Here is a 15,836-nt window from a genome sequence, read left to right as displayed (position 1 = left end):
ACTGTACAATGCTGCACTATAATTTGCATTTTAAGGTCTTTTTTTGTTTTTAATTTTACTTTAAGCTGCTGTAATGATTAATTTTCCTCACTGTGGGATCAATAAATGCAGGGGCAACTAGGAACAGACCTTTAGGAGGGGCTGCGCTCCTAATGAGAATTTGACAAACAATGCCCTGCAAGTGTTCAAATCCTCTCTAAACTACTAATTTCACTGGATAACATAAATTACATAAATACATAGTAGAGTGGTCTACTATAATGTATAATAATAATGGTCCAGAATAAATCATATTTCTACAGAGAAGACCCTAAGATAGTTAATTAACCCTGAGGGAAACACAATATTAATGACACAACTATTCAAAGTACATTAGACCTGTTAAGATTAAACCCTTTGAACCTGTAGCATAAGTGTTTGTCCCATCTCTAACAGACAGACTTGCAATAATAATTAAAAGTTGTATAAAATCATTTTTAACAAATATATTATTTACTTATTTGGGTGCTTAGATCAACTTTAGGGCTGCTTGAGCTCCCTAAAAAGGGTTTAATCTTCATATTTATCATTATTATTTAATTTAAGAATTGAGTCTTATTTCTAATCCAATAGTAGGCAGTAATGCGACATTTTGGCTCCAAACATCCTCTAAAAATCAAAGAAGAAAAGAAAACTGTGCAGAAATAGGTTATTTAGAGCAGTTCTGTATATATAGAAATAGCAGTTCAGATCTATGTGTTACCATTCTATGCGCCGCCGCCGTGGAGCTTTCTGCGTCAGCGTATCATTGTCACGTCTGTACGTTCTTACCTAGGATGGCGAAGTCACGGGCTGGGTCATGACTTCACTATCCTAGGATAAACACGGGACAACTAGAGCCGGAAGAAGAAGCGAGCTACGTGTCAGAGATTCAACTAAACGGGCCACGGCTATCCGCAGCCGCCGGACTAAAAGAAAAAACCTTTATTACGATATTATATATATTTCTCTGCTTTGTGTGGACTCATATACGACTACAGCATTGAAATAGCGACCTGCACACTCACCCCGTGATAATGTTAACCAAGTTTGAGACGAAGTCGGCCCGTGTTAAAGGTGAGTTTGTCAGCTGTAGCTAGCTTTGATGCTAACTTTAGCTAGCTGGTCTGTTCTTCTCTAATATATTGTGTTTGTTACTAACTTTATTTCTCATTATACAGTCTTTTAAAGCTTAATATTAGAGACTTTAACCTTCATAATGTCTGTTAGGGTTTGTGTTCAATTGTAGTCATTTAGCAGGGGAGTAGAGAATAACCAAGTACATTTGATTCAATTACTGTATTGTAATTTAGAGGTATTTAATTGAATATTTCCATTTGATGATTTATACTTTCACTCCACTTTGTTTCAGACTTCTCTTAGATGCATTTATTAGAGATTACCATAACTAACATCGTACTATACCAAAACTAGGTTAATGAGGCCTGTTTTTATGCTAAGTACTGACTCTAAGTACATTTTACTGGTACTACTTTTGAATTCAGGACTTAACTTTTAATGCAGTGTTTTTAAGATGACAGTATATTTGCTTTTACTCAAGTAAAGGATTTGAATACTTCTTCCATCACTTGTGTTAATGAATGAAAGCTACGTGTACGTTTCCTCAGTGAGAAAGATAATATTACATATGGCTCCTTTACTGTCATACACATAAACATCTCTCATTGGCTGCAGGTCTATATGTTTGTTTTTTAGTCCCTTTTTTAAAAAAACAACAAAATGTTTTGCATTTCAGGCCTGAGCTTCCATCCTAAGAGGCCATGGGTTCTTGCAAGTTTGCACAACGGTGTCATCCAGCTGTGGGACTATCGGATGTGCACACTCATCGACAAGTTTGACGAGCATGATGGTAAAACAGAGATGTGGCAGATATTTAATTTTCCTACACGTCATTCTCGGTGGATACAGTTTTTAATGTTGCTCCTCTCACAGGTCCCGTCAGAGGAATTGATTTCCACAAGCAGCAGCCCCTGTTTGTGTCTGGAGGAGATGACTACAAAATCAAGGTGAGACTGCTGTGGTGTTGACACGTCACGAGGAGGAAATGTTATAAAGGTTTAAGCTTATTGATCTATTTTGTCATTTTTATTGTGTCTTTTATCTTGTCTATTTATTGATTGCACTTTCTTTTATACTCAAGAGCTGCTTAACAGATTTTCATTATATTTTTGTACAATGACAAATAAAGATCTATTTAACTATTTTATACATTTTGTCAGGAATAGAGTGATAACGTTTGGCCTTATTTTTGACATGTTTGAACAAATAACATCCATTTATGTAATGCAGTACTGTATCTGGGATAGTTGTGTTAAACTGTTTGATGTATGGCATTATTAAGGCCAAGAATGAAAGCATCTATCAAATGAATATTCCAGATAATTAGAGAAAAACAAACATGAAAAAACTTCAAAAATATTTCAGTTTACTTTATATACTGTACATGTTCATAAACATATGCATGTAAAACAACCTCTTTATATTCAGAGAAACATTCCCAACAATCTTTACATCGCCATGCCCTCTCACATTATCTGTACCATATTCCTGTAGCAGAGTACATGCAGTACCAGTCAAAAGTTTGGACTCACTTTATCATTTGATTGAATGGGAAGGTGTGTCCAAACTTTTGACCAGTGCTGTAGTAACAGTTGCTTGCTTATGCTATTGAGAGCTTCTAATAATAAGAGTCAAACCCCTTGTTTGTGCCAACATACTTTGCCAATAACATTTATTCCGGTTGTGTTTTGACCAGGTGTGGAACTACAAGCTGAGACGCTGCCTCTTCACTCTGCTCGGACACCTCGACTACATCAGAACCACCTTCTTTCACCATGTGAGTATTTCTGCCACTTTTAAACATATTTAAATCTGCTTCTCATGTCCTTATCACTGATTTTGACATCCAGAGTCTGAAATTAACTGCTTTAAACCATCACTCTCTCTGTAGGAGTATCCCTGGATTCTGAGCGCCTCCGATGATCAGACCATTCGCATCTGGAACTGGCAGTCCAGGACCTGTGTGTGGTGAGAAAAACTGTTTCACTTGTATTCATCAGACAGTGTGAAATGTCTCACAATCATAGGTATTGTTTTAGAATAAAGATCACTGTTAGTTTTATTACACATGAAAATGAAAAATGACACATTGAGAATTTATGTAAATATACAATTACTGGAATAAAAAAGGAAACGCCTTTTAAAGTTGAGTGAATAAGCAAGTTTCCCTTTAAGGAATGTAATCATGATATCAGTCAAATCACCATAATACAAAGTCCAGTTTCGTCATTGCAACAATTCACATGATGAGGATAACACTGATAGATATTTGAGTTGATACAGCAGCAGGTTTAAGGTGAAAGTTATTCCAGAAAAGTCTGAGAAGTTCTTGAATGTGTCCAAGTGAGATAATATCACATGTATGGAGATTTGATTCCACTTAACTGTCTCTGTTCTCTAATTAGTTCTCTCTTATTAGTTTTTATGTCATTATATTTAATTTGTACAAAGCTCAGACTCTTCACAAAACCTCAGCTGCTGCTTAACTTTCAGAAGAATCATTTTTAATCATTAACAATCATCAAAATGCTTCTTTCTCTGATTCTCACCCACAGCGTGCTGACTGGACACAATCACTACGTAATGTGCGCCCAGTTCCACCCATCCGAGGACCTGGTGGTGTCCGCCAGTTTGGATCAGACCGTGCGAGTGTGGGATATCTCCGGTGAGGGTCAGGGGACAGTGGACCAGAGGAGTGGAAATTGGGCTGGGTTAGGGGAGGGGTGAGGGGGTGGAGGAGGGGGGTGGAGTGGTTTAAAAAAAAAAAACGGACGAGGAAGAAGCAGGAACAGGAATAATATTGAAGTCCTGGATCCTCCTCTTCCTCTCCGACTTGTAGAGGACAAATCTCTGTGGGCTGTTTGCAGAAACACCTCTCATTAGGAAAGATAAATACAAACAAAAATGATTTATGGTTCAGTATTTTTGAGTGAAATACTGCACTGTAAATTATCATTTTTAATAAAAAGCTTGGCAGATAGAGAACAAGGGAGGTGTTTCTGTGACTCTGCATGCTCTCTTAATATTTTTGTTGATGGTTTCTCTTGCTTCTTGTTTTCTTGTCTTTCCAACTAACTAAAACCATTAATCTTCTCACCTCTCCTGTCACTTTCGTACACATGAACATGCAAAAGATGTTAAAATGTGACTGACTGTTCTCAGGATTCATTTTCTTGCACTGAGCATGATGGCTTGACTCCCAGTCTCCCAGATCACATGATATCACCGCAGCCTGTCCAATTTCCAAGCTCGACTAAGAAGAATTACATTGCACTCATTTTATAAAAAACACAATCTGCTTTCTATAGCGTTATTTAACTGCTTCTTTGCATTGGTTTAAATAGCATCAAGAAAAACAAAACCCATCACTACTAACTGGTGTGAAACAGCATCTTTTCACACAATTAAACCTCTTTTAAATCTTTTAAAATGTTTTTAAAGTACTAGTCGCATGATACTTGCACGGCTGGCTCTACTACCCAAAATATAGCGTGAAATATACAACAGTGTTTTTATATTTCTCATAGTGAAAAGTTCCCACATTCGCTAACCTGTAACCCGTGACATGTCAGAATCTTATTAACTCTGCATGTGACTCAAACATACTGACAGAAACGTAACCTTCAGCTCTTACTCATATTCCTGACATCCAACGCCCCATCAGAGCACGTCTTTACAACGCCAGCCACCCAACCACCCAACCACCCACCACCCATTCCCCCATCAGCCAAGTCCACGCGCTCCCTGTGTCTCCTTATCCCATGCTCTCTCCCTGGAAACATCCACACCTGCACATGGGTTCCTAGTGCTATTTCTTCCCTCCCCCTCATGTCATCTCTTTACGCTGCTGAGCTGTCTGTTCACCACATTGTTTTAACAGGCAGGAATCACCACTACAGTCTGTGTTTTCTCAAGCTTTTTTTCTTTCTTTCTTTTTTTTCCTGATCACATTTGAGTCTGCGAGTAATCTTACACTGCTGTCCAGTCAAATCATGAGCCATTTTCTTCTCTATGCCAGTGATTCATTAACCCAATCAACAACACCGCTACAGTGATGATTGTTTCCAGACTCAAGTTGGCAGGGAACGAGAGAGAGAGACAGAGAGAGAGAAAGAGAGAGCAGAGGTTGTGTTAGTGTGGTTCAACTAGAGCCCGACCGATACATTGGTCAGCCGATATTGACCTTATCACAGATATCAGTGAATATGTTGTACGATATGTGCTGATTATGCATATATTTTTTTTAAAGTTATATAAGCACTATTTCATGTAAGTGTGACCTTTTTTAATATATGCTATGCTATGCTAAAATGTTTTTTTATTCATAGCTAATTATAATAAACTCCAAATGACGTTTGCTGATGTCATTTTATAGAATAGAGTTTATTGTTAAACTGTAAAGTATCATGGCCTCCATTACATATCTTACAAGTGTTTTATAACCACATTTGAGAGGTCATTGCAAAAAATGTGAGTTTATGTTGATACAGAATAAATACATTAACTCACATTTTTTCATAATCGTCCTTCAAACGTGGTTATAAAACACTTGTGGCAAAGATATGTAATGGAGGTATTAGCGGCAAATATATATCGATATTCCCAAAAGTCCAGTATCGGTCAGGCCCTAGTTTCAACCCTGTGTGTGTGTTCAGTAGTCCAGCAGTCCCCCCTCTTAAATTCCTCTCTGGAGTTTCTCTTCCTCTCGTGATATTTCCTCATATGTGATTATTTTGTTAACTTGTATCTTGTTTCGATGTTTTTCTTCCTCCCTCCCCTTGTACTGTGGTTGTGCCCTGTGTAACATCAATATGGCTCCCCCTCCCTCCCTTCCTTTGCACGCGGTGCTCTGAATGTTGGTTCCAGGTCTGAGGAAGAAGAATCTGTCTCCCGGCGCTGTGGAGACGGACGTCCGCGGCATCTCTGGTGTTGACTTGTTCGGTGCATCAGATGCCGTCGTTAAGCACGTGCTTGAGGTGAGCCGAGAGTTTTATATGGAAGATTTTGGAGGCATTTAAATGCAGAAACATTTTCACATGTGAAAAGGAAGACAATCTTTAATCTGTCCTTGATTTAAGACATCAAAAATCCCCCTTGTTATACTAATAGTACTAAAATTCGCTTCATTAGTACAAAAGGAAAATTAATTCAGCTACATTTCCTTTTAACAGGGACATTATAGTTTACTGTCATAGTTACACTCAAGATGCTGAGATCACAGATGCTGGATGCCTGTTTGTACTGGTGTGACTTAAGGTTTGTGTTTCTGTGTCCAGGGTCACGACCGAGGGGTCAACTGGGCAGCTTTCCACCCCAGCATGCCTCTCATCGTGTCCGGAGCTGACGACAGGCAGGTCAAGATCTGGAGGATGAACGGTGAGTGGCTCAGAAGACCACCAGCTAACGTCTCATCAGCTTACTGACAAATGTCCATTAAAACTGAAACTCTGTGGACATTTTCTAATAACATATATATTTAGTTTTTTGGTCGTTGTTTTTCACTCATAAAAAAAACAAAAGCAAAATCCATCGTTAAAGAGAGTGTCATTATTAGAATTATGCTTTTCAACCAGAATGACATGGATCAATAATGACACTCAGCACTATAATAGTTATCATAATACAGAGTGCTTTATTTGGTGATTAATAGCATCTGTAATATAATAACTACTGTACAATACAATAACACAATGCTTAAACACTATTTACATTTATTAGAAGTTTGTTAGCTGATTATAAATATTGGTGAGTTTATTGTTGTTTATATAGTGGGATCAGGCCAATCCATGAATGTTAAAGTGTGATATGAACTTCTACATGCACTGAAAGTTATTGACAGTCAAATACTCATACAGTAAGTGTGTCCAGCTATGTTTTCTTCATAAATGGATAGATAGATAGATAGATAGATACTTTATTCGTCCCCTTGGGGAAATTCAGGTATCCAGTAGCTCATACAGACACATAGCTAAATAAATATATACACAAAGATCTTAAAGTTAAAAATAAAGGTAAAAGGGTAAAAGGTAAGAGTAGATTAAAAAGCAACCCAAAAACTCAATAAAAATGTAAGAAAAGTACGATGTGAGACAGTTAAGAGGAGGAACAATATTGCACATTGTCTAGTATTGTCCTGCATTGCAGTGCCCTGTGGCTATCTAATGATATTTTGAAAAAGTTGCACTGTTGTTTCACATATTTTTGTTGTTGTGTTTCTTTCTGCTGACTCAGATTTCCTCTGAAAACTCAGTGTTCCCATTTCTTCTGCGCGTCCTTTCCGTCCTTATTGTCTCCTCAATGGTCCCTCTGTCATCTCCTCTGTTACAGAATCCAAAGCATGGGAGCTGGACACGTGCCGCGGACACTACAACAATGTGTCCTGTGCCGTCTTCCACCCACGTCAGGAGCTCATCCTGTCCAACTCCGAGGACAAGAGCATTCGGGTTTGGGATATGTCCAAGAGGACCGGAGTCCAAACTTTCCGCCGGGACCACGATCGCTTCTGGGTGCTGGGAGCTCACCCAAACCTCAACCTGTTTGCAGCTGGTAGGTGACGATGACGCTGGTCTGCATCTGGTCACATTTAACAAAGTCAAACAGACAAATTTACTACCACAGTATATAAGTTTACAGCCCGGTTCTGCCTGAGGTTTCTTCCCGTTAAAAGGGAGTTTTTCCTTGCCGCTGTCGCCAAGTGCTTCCTCATGTGGGAATGTTGGGTATCTTTAAATTAAATTAAAGGGTACGGTCCAGATCTGCTCTGAAGTGCCTTCAGATGACTTTTGTTGTGATTTGGTGCTATATAAATAAAGATTGATTGATTGAGATCATCCGGTCTCAAAATACCAGTAAAGAAACCATCTAATTACCATTACCATGCTAGTGAACATGGAATTCGTGACTTTATTGCCACTTCAGTAAAAACAGCTGCATTTAAAACCCCTGTGTGTAAGATTTGAACAACTTAGACTTCTTCTAGTAAAACAGGCACCCGTCATGTGATTCAGATAAACTATCACTCTAAAGGACGGTCTCTGTGTGTCTCTCAGGTCATGACAGCGGCATGATCGTTTTCAAACTGGAACGTGAGCGTCCAGCGTACGCCGTCCACGGCAACATGCTGTACTACGTCAAGGACCGTTTCCTCCGCCAGCTGGACTTCAACAGCAGCAAAGACACTGCTGTCATGCAGCTACGCAGGTAGGTAGTTTGTAGAGGTTGAGGCATGCAGTGTAAACATCCCACTCCTTATTCTTACTAGTTCAAATATTTGGATGCAAATAATTGTAACAAGAAAGAGAAAGAAGCCAACTCTTGTGTTTAATATATTGTTTTGTTTTAGTGGGTCCAAGTTTCCAGTGTTCAGCATGTCTTACAACCCAGCTGAGAACGCTGTCCTGCTCTGCACCGTAAGTATCTATCAAAATACACACACACACAAACACACACACACTAATCACTTCCTGTATGTTCAGATACCTGACTTCATTGTTTTCATTGTATTTTATGTAATGCTCCGTGTGTAATACTCTTCGTCTCCTGCAGAGGGCAACCAACCTGGAGAACAGCACCTATGATCTGTACTCTATTCCCAAAGAAAGTGACTCCCAGAACCCTGATGGTACTGAAACACACTGAAAGCACACAGTTTTCCACACTTTGCATCATCTTCTTTTTCTAACTTTTTGTTAAATTACTATCATGACTATGAACAGTAACTATAACTATAATGTTTATGAAATCCACCAAATTAGATCTTTATAGATATAATGCATGAGGAAACTAAGGTAACACTGATTCTTTCCTCTTTCAGCTCCGGAGGGGAAGAGGTCTTCTGGTCTGACTGCAGTCTGGGTGGCCAGGAACCGATTTGCTGTCCTGGACCGTATGCACTCTGTAAGTCCATTTGCAGGTTTAGAAAGAGTCAAAATCAGTTGAAAAGAAGAATATTGTGTAATGTTTTGCAAAGAGAGACTTTTTCCCTCCTTCAGATTAGAAGATGTTTGACTAAATGTTTTTCTACCGTTCATGAATGAATGACCGTTTCAAATGAAGAAGTCAAACTTCTGATACAATAAACAGTTTAGACATTAAAACTGGGTTTATGTAAGCTTCTACTATTATGTAAGATCTAATGTAATTTTCCAATGTTCATATTTCCTTTTCCTCAAAGTCAGTTATGAACCACAAAATGAACAGGAATTTTGAGAAGGAAAACCTAATTTTCTTAAATTTATTAAATTTCAAGCCACTTTTTAAGGATTCTGACAATAAAAGTTTCATTGGTCAACCAGTGATATATTCTTTTTATTTAAAAATAGTTGTACATTGTGTATACATTATATACTCTCGGTCTTTCAGCTTTAACATCAACACTTTCTTTATGTCTGTGAATTATATAATATCTTGATCCACGGTTGTTAATTATATCACTTCCTCTCCTTCATAGCTGCTGATTAAGAACCTGAAGAATGAAATAGTGAAGAAGGTTCAGGTGCCGAGCTGCGAGGAAATCTTCTACGCCGGCACGGGCTCGCTGCTGCTGAGAGACGCCGACGGTGTCACGCTGTTCGACGTGCAGCAGAAACGCTCGCTGGCCACCGTCAAGATCGCCAAGGTCAAGTACGTGGTGTGGAGCGCCGACACCAGCCACGTGGCTCTGCTGGCTAAACACGGTGAGCAGATAAGAGCGGTTTGTGTTCGGCACAGACGAAGATGCTTATCACAGAACCACAGCATCTTTATCTCATGTCCTCTAAACCTGCTGTAACACCAAACACAGCATGTCTAAATGTTCTGCATCAATTTGTGCTAAAAGGTGACTAATGCAACGAAGAGGATGTTTATATTTTAAAGGTTTAGTTTGTAGAAGAGTGATTTGTGAATGTTGGCACAAGCAATGGTGAGCAGTTAATCAATTTGACTTAAAAATGAGTGTGTTATTTGTTGGGAAAGCTTAAAAAAAATACAGTTTAAGACCACTAATGCACCAAAGCTTCAAACCAACAAAATGTCTGAACCTCCTGTGTTTGTTTTCGTCCTTCAGCCATCATGATTTGCAACCGTAAGCTGGAGAGTCTGTGCAACATCCACGAGAACATCAGAGTGAAGAGCGGAGCCTGGGACGAGAGCGGAGTCTTTATCTACACCACCTCCAACCACATCAAATACGCTCTCACCTCCGGGTATGTGTGATCCTGAGAAAAGCTCACATTAAACATTTTGACAGAGGTCTGTTATCAGGGCAGGTTAAGTAGCTGCACTGTGTACAGGCAGCAGCGGAAGATTGTAAGCGTAACTTTGATCAGCAAATTAAATATTTGAGACCTCGGTAAGATATTTGCAGGAAAGCTTATCCAATCTGATACACATGAAGTGGTGACAGGGCGTTTTTTAAAAGCCGTTAAACATTATATTTTTACTGTGTTTCCTTGTAGTGATCATGGCATCATCAGGACCTTGGACCTGCCCATCTATGTGACCCGTGTGAGAGGCAACAGTGTTTACTGTCTGGACAGGGAGTGCAGGCCACGCGTCCTCACCATTGACCCCACAGAATACCGCTTCAAACTGGCCTTAGTCAACCGTAAATATGACGAGGTGTGTGATTAATGATCGGTGTACTTCACCTGTGTCTTTTAGAGCTTTAACACCCCAAATGCTGGTTTTGACAGACTTCCTTTTATCTTTGTCCCGTCCCAGGTGCTCCACATGGTGCGTAACGCCAAGCTGGTGGGCCAGTCAATCATTGCTTACCTGCAGAAGAAGGGCTACCCTGAGGTGGCGCTGCACTTTGTCAAGGATGAGAAGACACGTTTTAGCTTGGCTCTGGAGTGCGGAAACATTGAGGTAGGCTGGACATCATCATCCAAAATTACTTCATTCCTTTTTATATGAACATTTTCCTTTAATTAACAGTTAAACAATAGTCTTTATGTTCTTAACAGAGTCTGTACTAAAAGATGCTGTCACTACATAATGAAAAACATCTCTCTCTCTCTCTCTACTCCAGGTGGCACTGGAAGCAGCCAAGGCCCTGGATGAGCGCAGCTGCTGGGAGCGTCTGGGTGAGGCCGCGCTGCTGCAGGGTCACCACCAGGTCGTGGAAATGTGCTACCAGAGGACCAAGAACTTTGACAAGCTTACCTTCCTCTACCTGATCACTGGAAACTTGGCCAAGCTGCGCAAGATGATGAAGATTGGTAAGGAGTTTGGTGTTTTATTTGTGCAGACGATGTGGTGATTTGATTTTTGTGTGAACTTACTTATCTAATATCTGTATATTTGTTATTTGTAGCTGAGATCAGGAAGGACATGAGCGGTCACTACCAGGCAGCTCTCTACCTGGGAGATGTCAGCGAGAGGGTCCGCATCCTGAAGAACTGTGGACAGAGTGAGTGTTGTAGTGCTATAGCAATTTAAACCAATGACAACAATTAAAATGTATGTCTTTGATAAACAAATTAAACAATTATAATAAATACCCTAAGCTAACATGTTTTAACTCTTTGTTTCTGCTCTCAGAGTCTCTGGCTTACCTGACTGCAGCCACACATGGACTGGATGAAGAGGCTGAGGCCCTGAAGGAGACCTTTGACCCCGAAAAGGAAACGGTGTGTTTGGAAAGCTTTCTATATGTTCATGCTTATATTCTTATTGGTTGGTTCTTGTACGTTTGTCTATTAGCTCTAAAAACTGTAATTTGTATCACAGCCTCTGACCTTAAATTCACTCATATAAAGTGGATTAAAACACTCAACTCTCTGTAATAGAACTGTTTATTTTGTGTCTTTTAGGTGCCAGAGGTTGATCCCAATGCTCAGCTGCTGCAGCCCCCTCCACCCATCAACCCTCTGGACACCAACTGGCCTCTGCTCACTGTATCAAAGGGCTTCTTTGAGGGAGCCATTGCAGCGAAGGGTGAGTCATAAGCCTGATCACATGATAGATGTGCACATGCATATATAGCAAAGGAGGAGAAATCCTGTACAGTCAAAAGAAATGTCTGGTTATAGAAAGATTTAACCAATTTTATCTCAACAAAATGTAATGTTAAGGGTGATTTTCTTTTTCTTTATTTATTTGCTAACACCTGGTACATTCATGTCCCTTTCATTAAAGACGACTGATCAGTTATGACTTCATTACTTAATTTCTCTCCTAATATGCAACAATGAGCTGTGTTTCCATCTTTTCAAGTGTTGAAAAATTAAATGACTTGTATATGTTGTGGAAACTTGTGATGCTTGATTTTAACCAGAGTGAGAATAAGTGGGGTTTTTTTTTTGTTTTTTTTCTCTGTTGTAGGGAAAGCCGGTCAGATGGCTGCCGACCTGGACATGGAGGCTCCAGGAGGCGAGGGCTGGGGAGACGATGCCGAGCTTCAGCTGGATGAAGGTAAATTCAGTGTAACTAAAGAATATTTTAGACCCTGAAGTGAGAAAATTAGGCCAAATAATACACAGAAGAACTTAATTTAATGTCAGTTTCCAATACTGTTAAATTTAGTTATAAATATTATAATGCAAAAACTTTACTGTCACACATATATCTCCATGAATACCATGATTAAAAACTACACATTCTGACATTCTCTGTACAGAACAGCACACAAACATCTTTCTCTCTTTCTCCTTCTCTCAGATGGCTTCATGGATGCCCAGGAAGGATTAGGTGATGAGGGAGGACTCGGAAAAGAGGAGGGAGGAGGCTGGGAGGTCGAGGAAGACCTGGACCTTCCTCCAGAACTGGTGAGTGGAGCTACATCTTTACAAATCCCCCACCACCAAATAAAACAGGCTTGAGCCAAGTGATGATGAAGTTCTTGTCTTTTGTACATGTACAAAGTATTTTTGTGCAACAATGACGGTGAGTGTCGAAATGTCTCATTACAAAATCTCTGTCTTGTTTCCGACCATCAGGACTTGCCGGCTGGTGCAGGTGGAGGAACAGAAGACGGCTTCTTCGTCCCACCCACCAAGGGCATGAGTCCAACCCAGATGTGGTGCAACAACTCCCAGCTGCCAGTGGACCACATCCTGGCCGGTTCTTTCGAGACTGCCATGAGAGTATGTTCGATATGTGATATTACTTCATATGATAAGCTATTTTCAAATGATAATAATAATACACCTGTTTACTCACACACTCACTCTACTGCCTCTCCTTCTCTATCACAGCTGCTCCACGATCAGGTAGGAGTTGTGAACTTCGGCCCCTACAAGTCGCTGTTCATGCAGACGCTGACCCGAGGCCGCACCTGTTACCTGGGTCTGCCCTCGCTGCCCTGCCTGCGTGGCAATCCCCAGAGGAACTGGAAGGTACGGCTGCTTGTCAGCTCTTAATGATTACAACACTTTTCTTATTGATGTCAGTGATGTGGATTTGTTTTTTAGTTTCTTTGAGAGTGTCAGCTGTTTGAAGTGTTGCCTTTTTAGTTGTATTTATAATGAGAATTGACTTTAACTACATCTGTTCATGCTTTTCTGTTTATAATCACACATATGCAAATTTACAAGTTGTCCATATATTTATTTCCTGTAGGACTGTGGGGCAAAGCAGGGGCTCCCTGCTGTGGGCCTGCGCCTGTCCGACCTCATCGCCCGTCTGCAGCAGTGCTACCAGCTGACAACTTCCGGGCGTTTTGAGGAAGCCGTCGAGCGCTTCAGAGCCATCCTGCTGTCTGTGCCGCTGCTTGTGGTTGATAACAAGCAGGAGATTGCAGAGGTGAGCACCCAGCATGCTTTAAGTCTGAATCAGTTTAATCTCCAAGTGCAGCAAAAACATTTCAGCGTGTCGCTCAAGCTGACAGTTTGAGTTAACTTTGTCACAATAAATAAATAAATAAATGAATAAATAAATTCTGTTTTTAAAGTTGTGATCTGTGTTTGTGTTTCAGGCTCAGCAGCTGATCACAATTTGCAAAGAGTACATCGTGGGTCTGACCATGGAGACAGAGAGGAAGAAACTGCCTAAAGACACTTTGGATCAGCAGAAGAGGCTTTGTGAGGTAACGTTATTTTCTTACTCTGAAACACTCATCAGTATTTCTACATCTGTTTCATTCTTGAACTCTGTTTTCTAATTGTCTTCTTTTCTTCTTACAGATGGCTGCTTATTTCACTCACTGTAATCTCCAGCCAGTCCACATGGTTCTGGTGTTGCGTACAGCTCTGAACCTCTTCTTCAAACTGCGCAACTTCAAGACCGCCGCCGGCTTTGCACGTCGCCTCCTCGAGCTCGGGCCGAAGCCAGATGTTGCACAGCAGGTCGGTTTATAGCCTCATTTTCATCCACATTAGAAAAATTTAAAAGGTACACTACAGTTTACCATCATATTAAATCTCTCTTTTTTTCCTCTCAGACCCGCAAGATTTTGGCAGCTTGCGAGAAGACCCTGACAGACGCCCACCAGTTGAACTACGACCCCCACAATCCATTTGACCTGTGCGCTGCTTCCTTTGTCCCCCTGTACCGCGGACGCCCCGTTGAGAAGTGCCCACTGTCTGGAGCCTGCTACTGCCCCACTTACAAAGGCCAGACCTGCAGGGTCACACAGGTAGGGTTGGACAGTAAAAAACTCCCTTAAATTAAAATAATAGATTGGATTTTATAAGAAATTGATGAATAAATAAACCAATGGGAACTTCAGAGTTGGAAAGTAGCAGAGTAAAGATAATTAGATATCAAGATAATCTGTAATTTAAAGTATAAAGATGGATAAAGAGTAAAATCTGTAAACTTTCTCGTTTTTCATCATAAAAATGAGTTGGTGATCATGTCATTTATCTCTTCTGCCTTGTAAAATGTAACCTTTTTTAATTTCGCCTCGTTTCCCAGGTGACGGAGATCGGTAAGGACGTGATCGGCCTGCGTGTGAGTCCACTTCAGTTCCGCTGAGAGGTTAAACGAAGAGGACGAGACGAATGCATGAAGAATCGGTTCTGCGAAACACACATCCACACTTATTCTATAGAAATAGTTCAGTTATTAACAAGAGAAACAAAAGCAGAGATATATATGTTTTACTCACAATGACGTTAAACCTTTTAATCCTCTTGACTCTTTAACTCTGAGCATCACCTGTCTTGCAAATAGCTTTTTTTCTTTGTAAGTGCTGCTGCATCATCATCTGTGCTGTGGCTTTACTGGTGCTGTAAACCTTTATTGTCCACTGTTTTTCTGACTTGTATGCGATGAATAATGCAAAATGAACAGCTGTGTACTACTCTGTGTATCTGGGGAAAAAATAAAATAAAAAATTAGTGTTTAATGACAGATATGTTGGATGTGTGTGTTTTTTTTCTGTGGTCAATGATACTTTGAATATGGTTTTATTGTGTGTGATAAAGTAACAAACAAACAACTGGGCTGAGTCATCACAGATGTGATATGACTACTGAGCTGACTCACTGCTTGGTTAGTGCTGTGGTGACCTGGATCCCTTTTTTAAAATCTTAATTTAATCAGGAAGTCCGGTTGAGATCAATGTCTTTTTTAAGAGAGACCTGAGGAATAAGAAACGAGAATATAATGAGCAAACAAACAACACTACTACACACAATTGTTAAAAACTGCTTATAAACATGAATAGAAAACATTGAAGAGGATATGTTAGGTAGATCTCTTTTTATTTATTTATTTACTGTAAATGATTCATTCACAAGCATGACTGCATAGAAACCATAACGTTAAACAGACATGTAATACAAGAAAGATAAATTATATAATAATAATAA

General features: G+C 40.0%; 1 protein-coding gene across 1 annotated transcript; it reads left to right on the top strand.

Annotated features, from left to right (window-relative positions):
• Window positions 1–898: 898 nt before the first annotated feature.
• copa (COPI coat complex subunit alpha) lies at window positions 899–15,369 on the top strand. Its single transcript, XM_053329299.1, has 30 exons — window positions 899–1,095; window positions 1,775–1,888; window positions 1,972–2,045; window positions 2,795–2,875; window positions 2,990–3,066; window positions 3,654–3,763; window positions 5,965–6,074; window positions 6,375–6,474; window positions 7,426–7,644; window positions 8,148–8,298; window positions 8,441–8,507; window positions 8,644–8,719; window positions 8,912–8,994; window positions 9,548–9,773; window positions 10,145–10,283; window positions 10,536–10,698; window positions 10,801–10,947; window positions 11,111–11,300; window positions 11,396–11,491; window positions 11,623–11,711; window positions 11,895–12,018; window positions 12,406–12,495; window positions 12,742–12,848; window positions 13,020–13,166; window positions 13,278–13,418; window positions 13,642–13,824; window positions 13,997–14,107; window positions 14,205–14,366; window positions 14,462–14,656; window positions 14,938–15,369. The coding sequence occupies exons 1-30, from the start codon at window positions 1,056–1,058 to the stop codon at window positions 14,995–14,997; spliced, it is 3,672 nt and encodes a 1,223-aa protein (XP_053185274.1). The 5' UTR covers window positions 899–1,055; the 3' UTR covers window positions 14,998–15,369.
• Window positions 15,370–15,836: the final 467 nt, after the last annotated feature.

Source organism: Scomber japonicus, chromosome 12 (assembly GCF_027409825.1).
Source record: "Scomber japonicus isolate fScoJap1 chromosome 12, fScoJap1.pri, whole genome shotgun sequence".
NCBI lineage: Eukaryota > Metazoa > Chordata > Actinopteri > Scombriformes > Scombridae > Scomber > Scomber japonicus.
This window is presented reverse-complemented; position numbering and strand designations above follow the sequence as displayed.

Coding starts and splice junctions, on each gene's coding strand:
- copa (XM_053329299.1), top strand. CDS start 1,056: ATGTTAACCAAGTTTGAGACGAAGTCGGCCCGTGTTAAAG. Junction 2,876..2,989: donor GAACCACCTTCTTTCACCAT/GTGAGTATTTCT, acceptor CTCTCTCTGTAG/GAGTATCCCTGGATTCTGAG. Junction 3,067..3,653: donor CAGTCCAGGACCTGTGTGTG/GTGAGAAAAACT, acceptor TCTCACCCACAG/CGTGCTGACTGGACACAATC.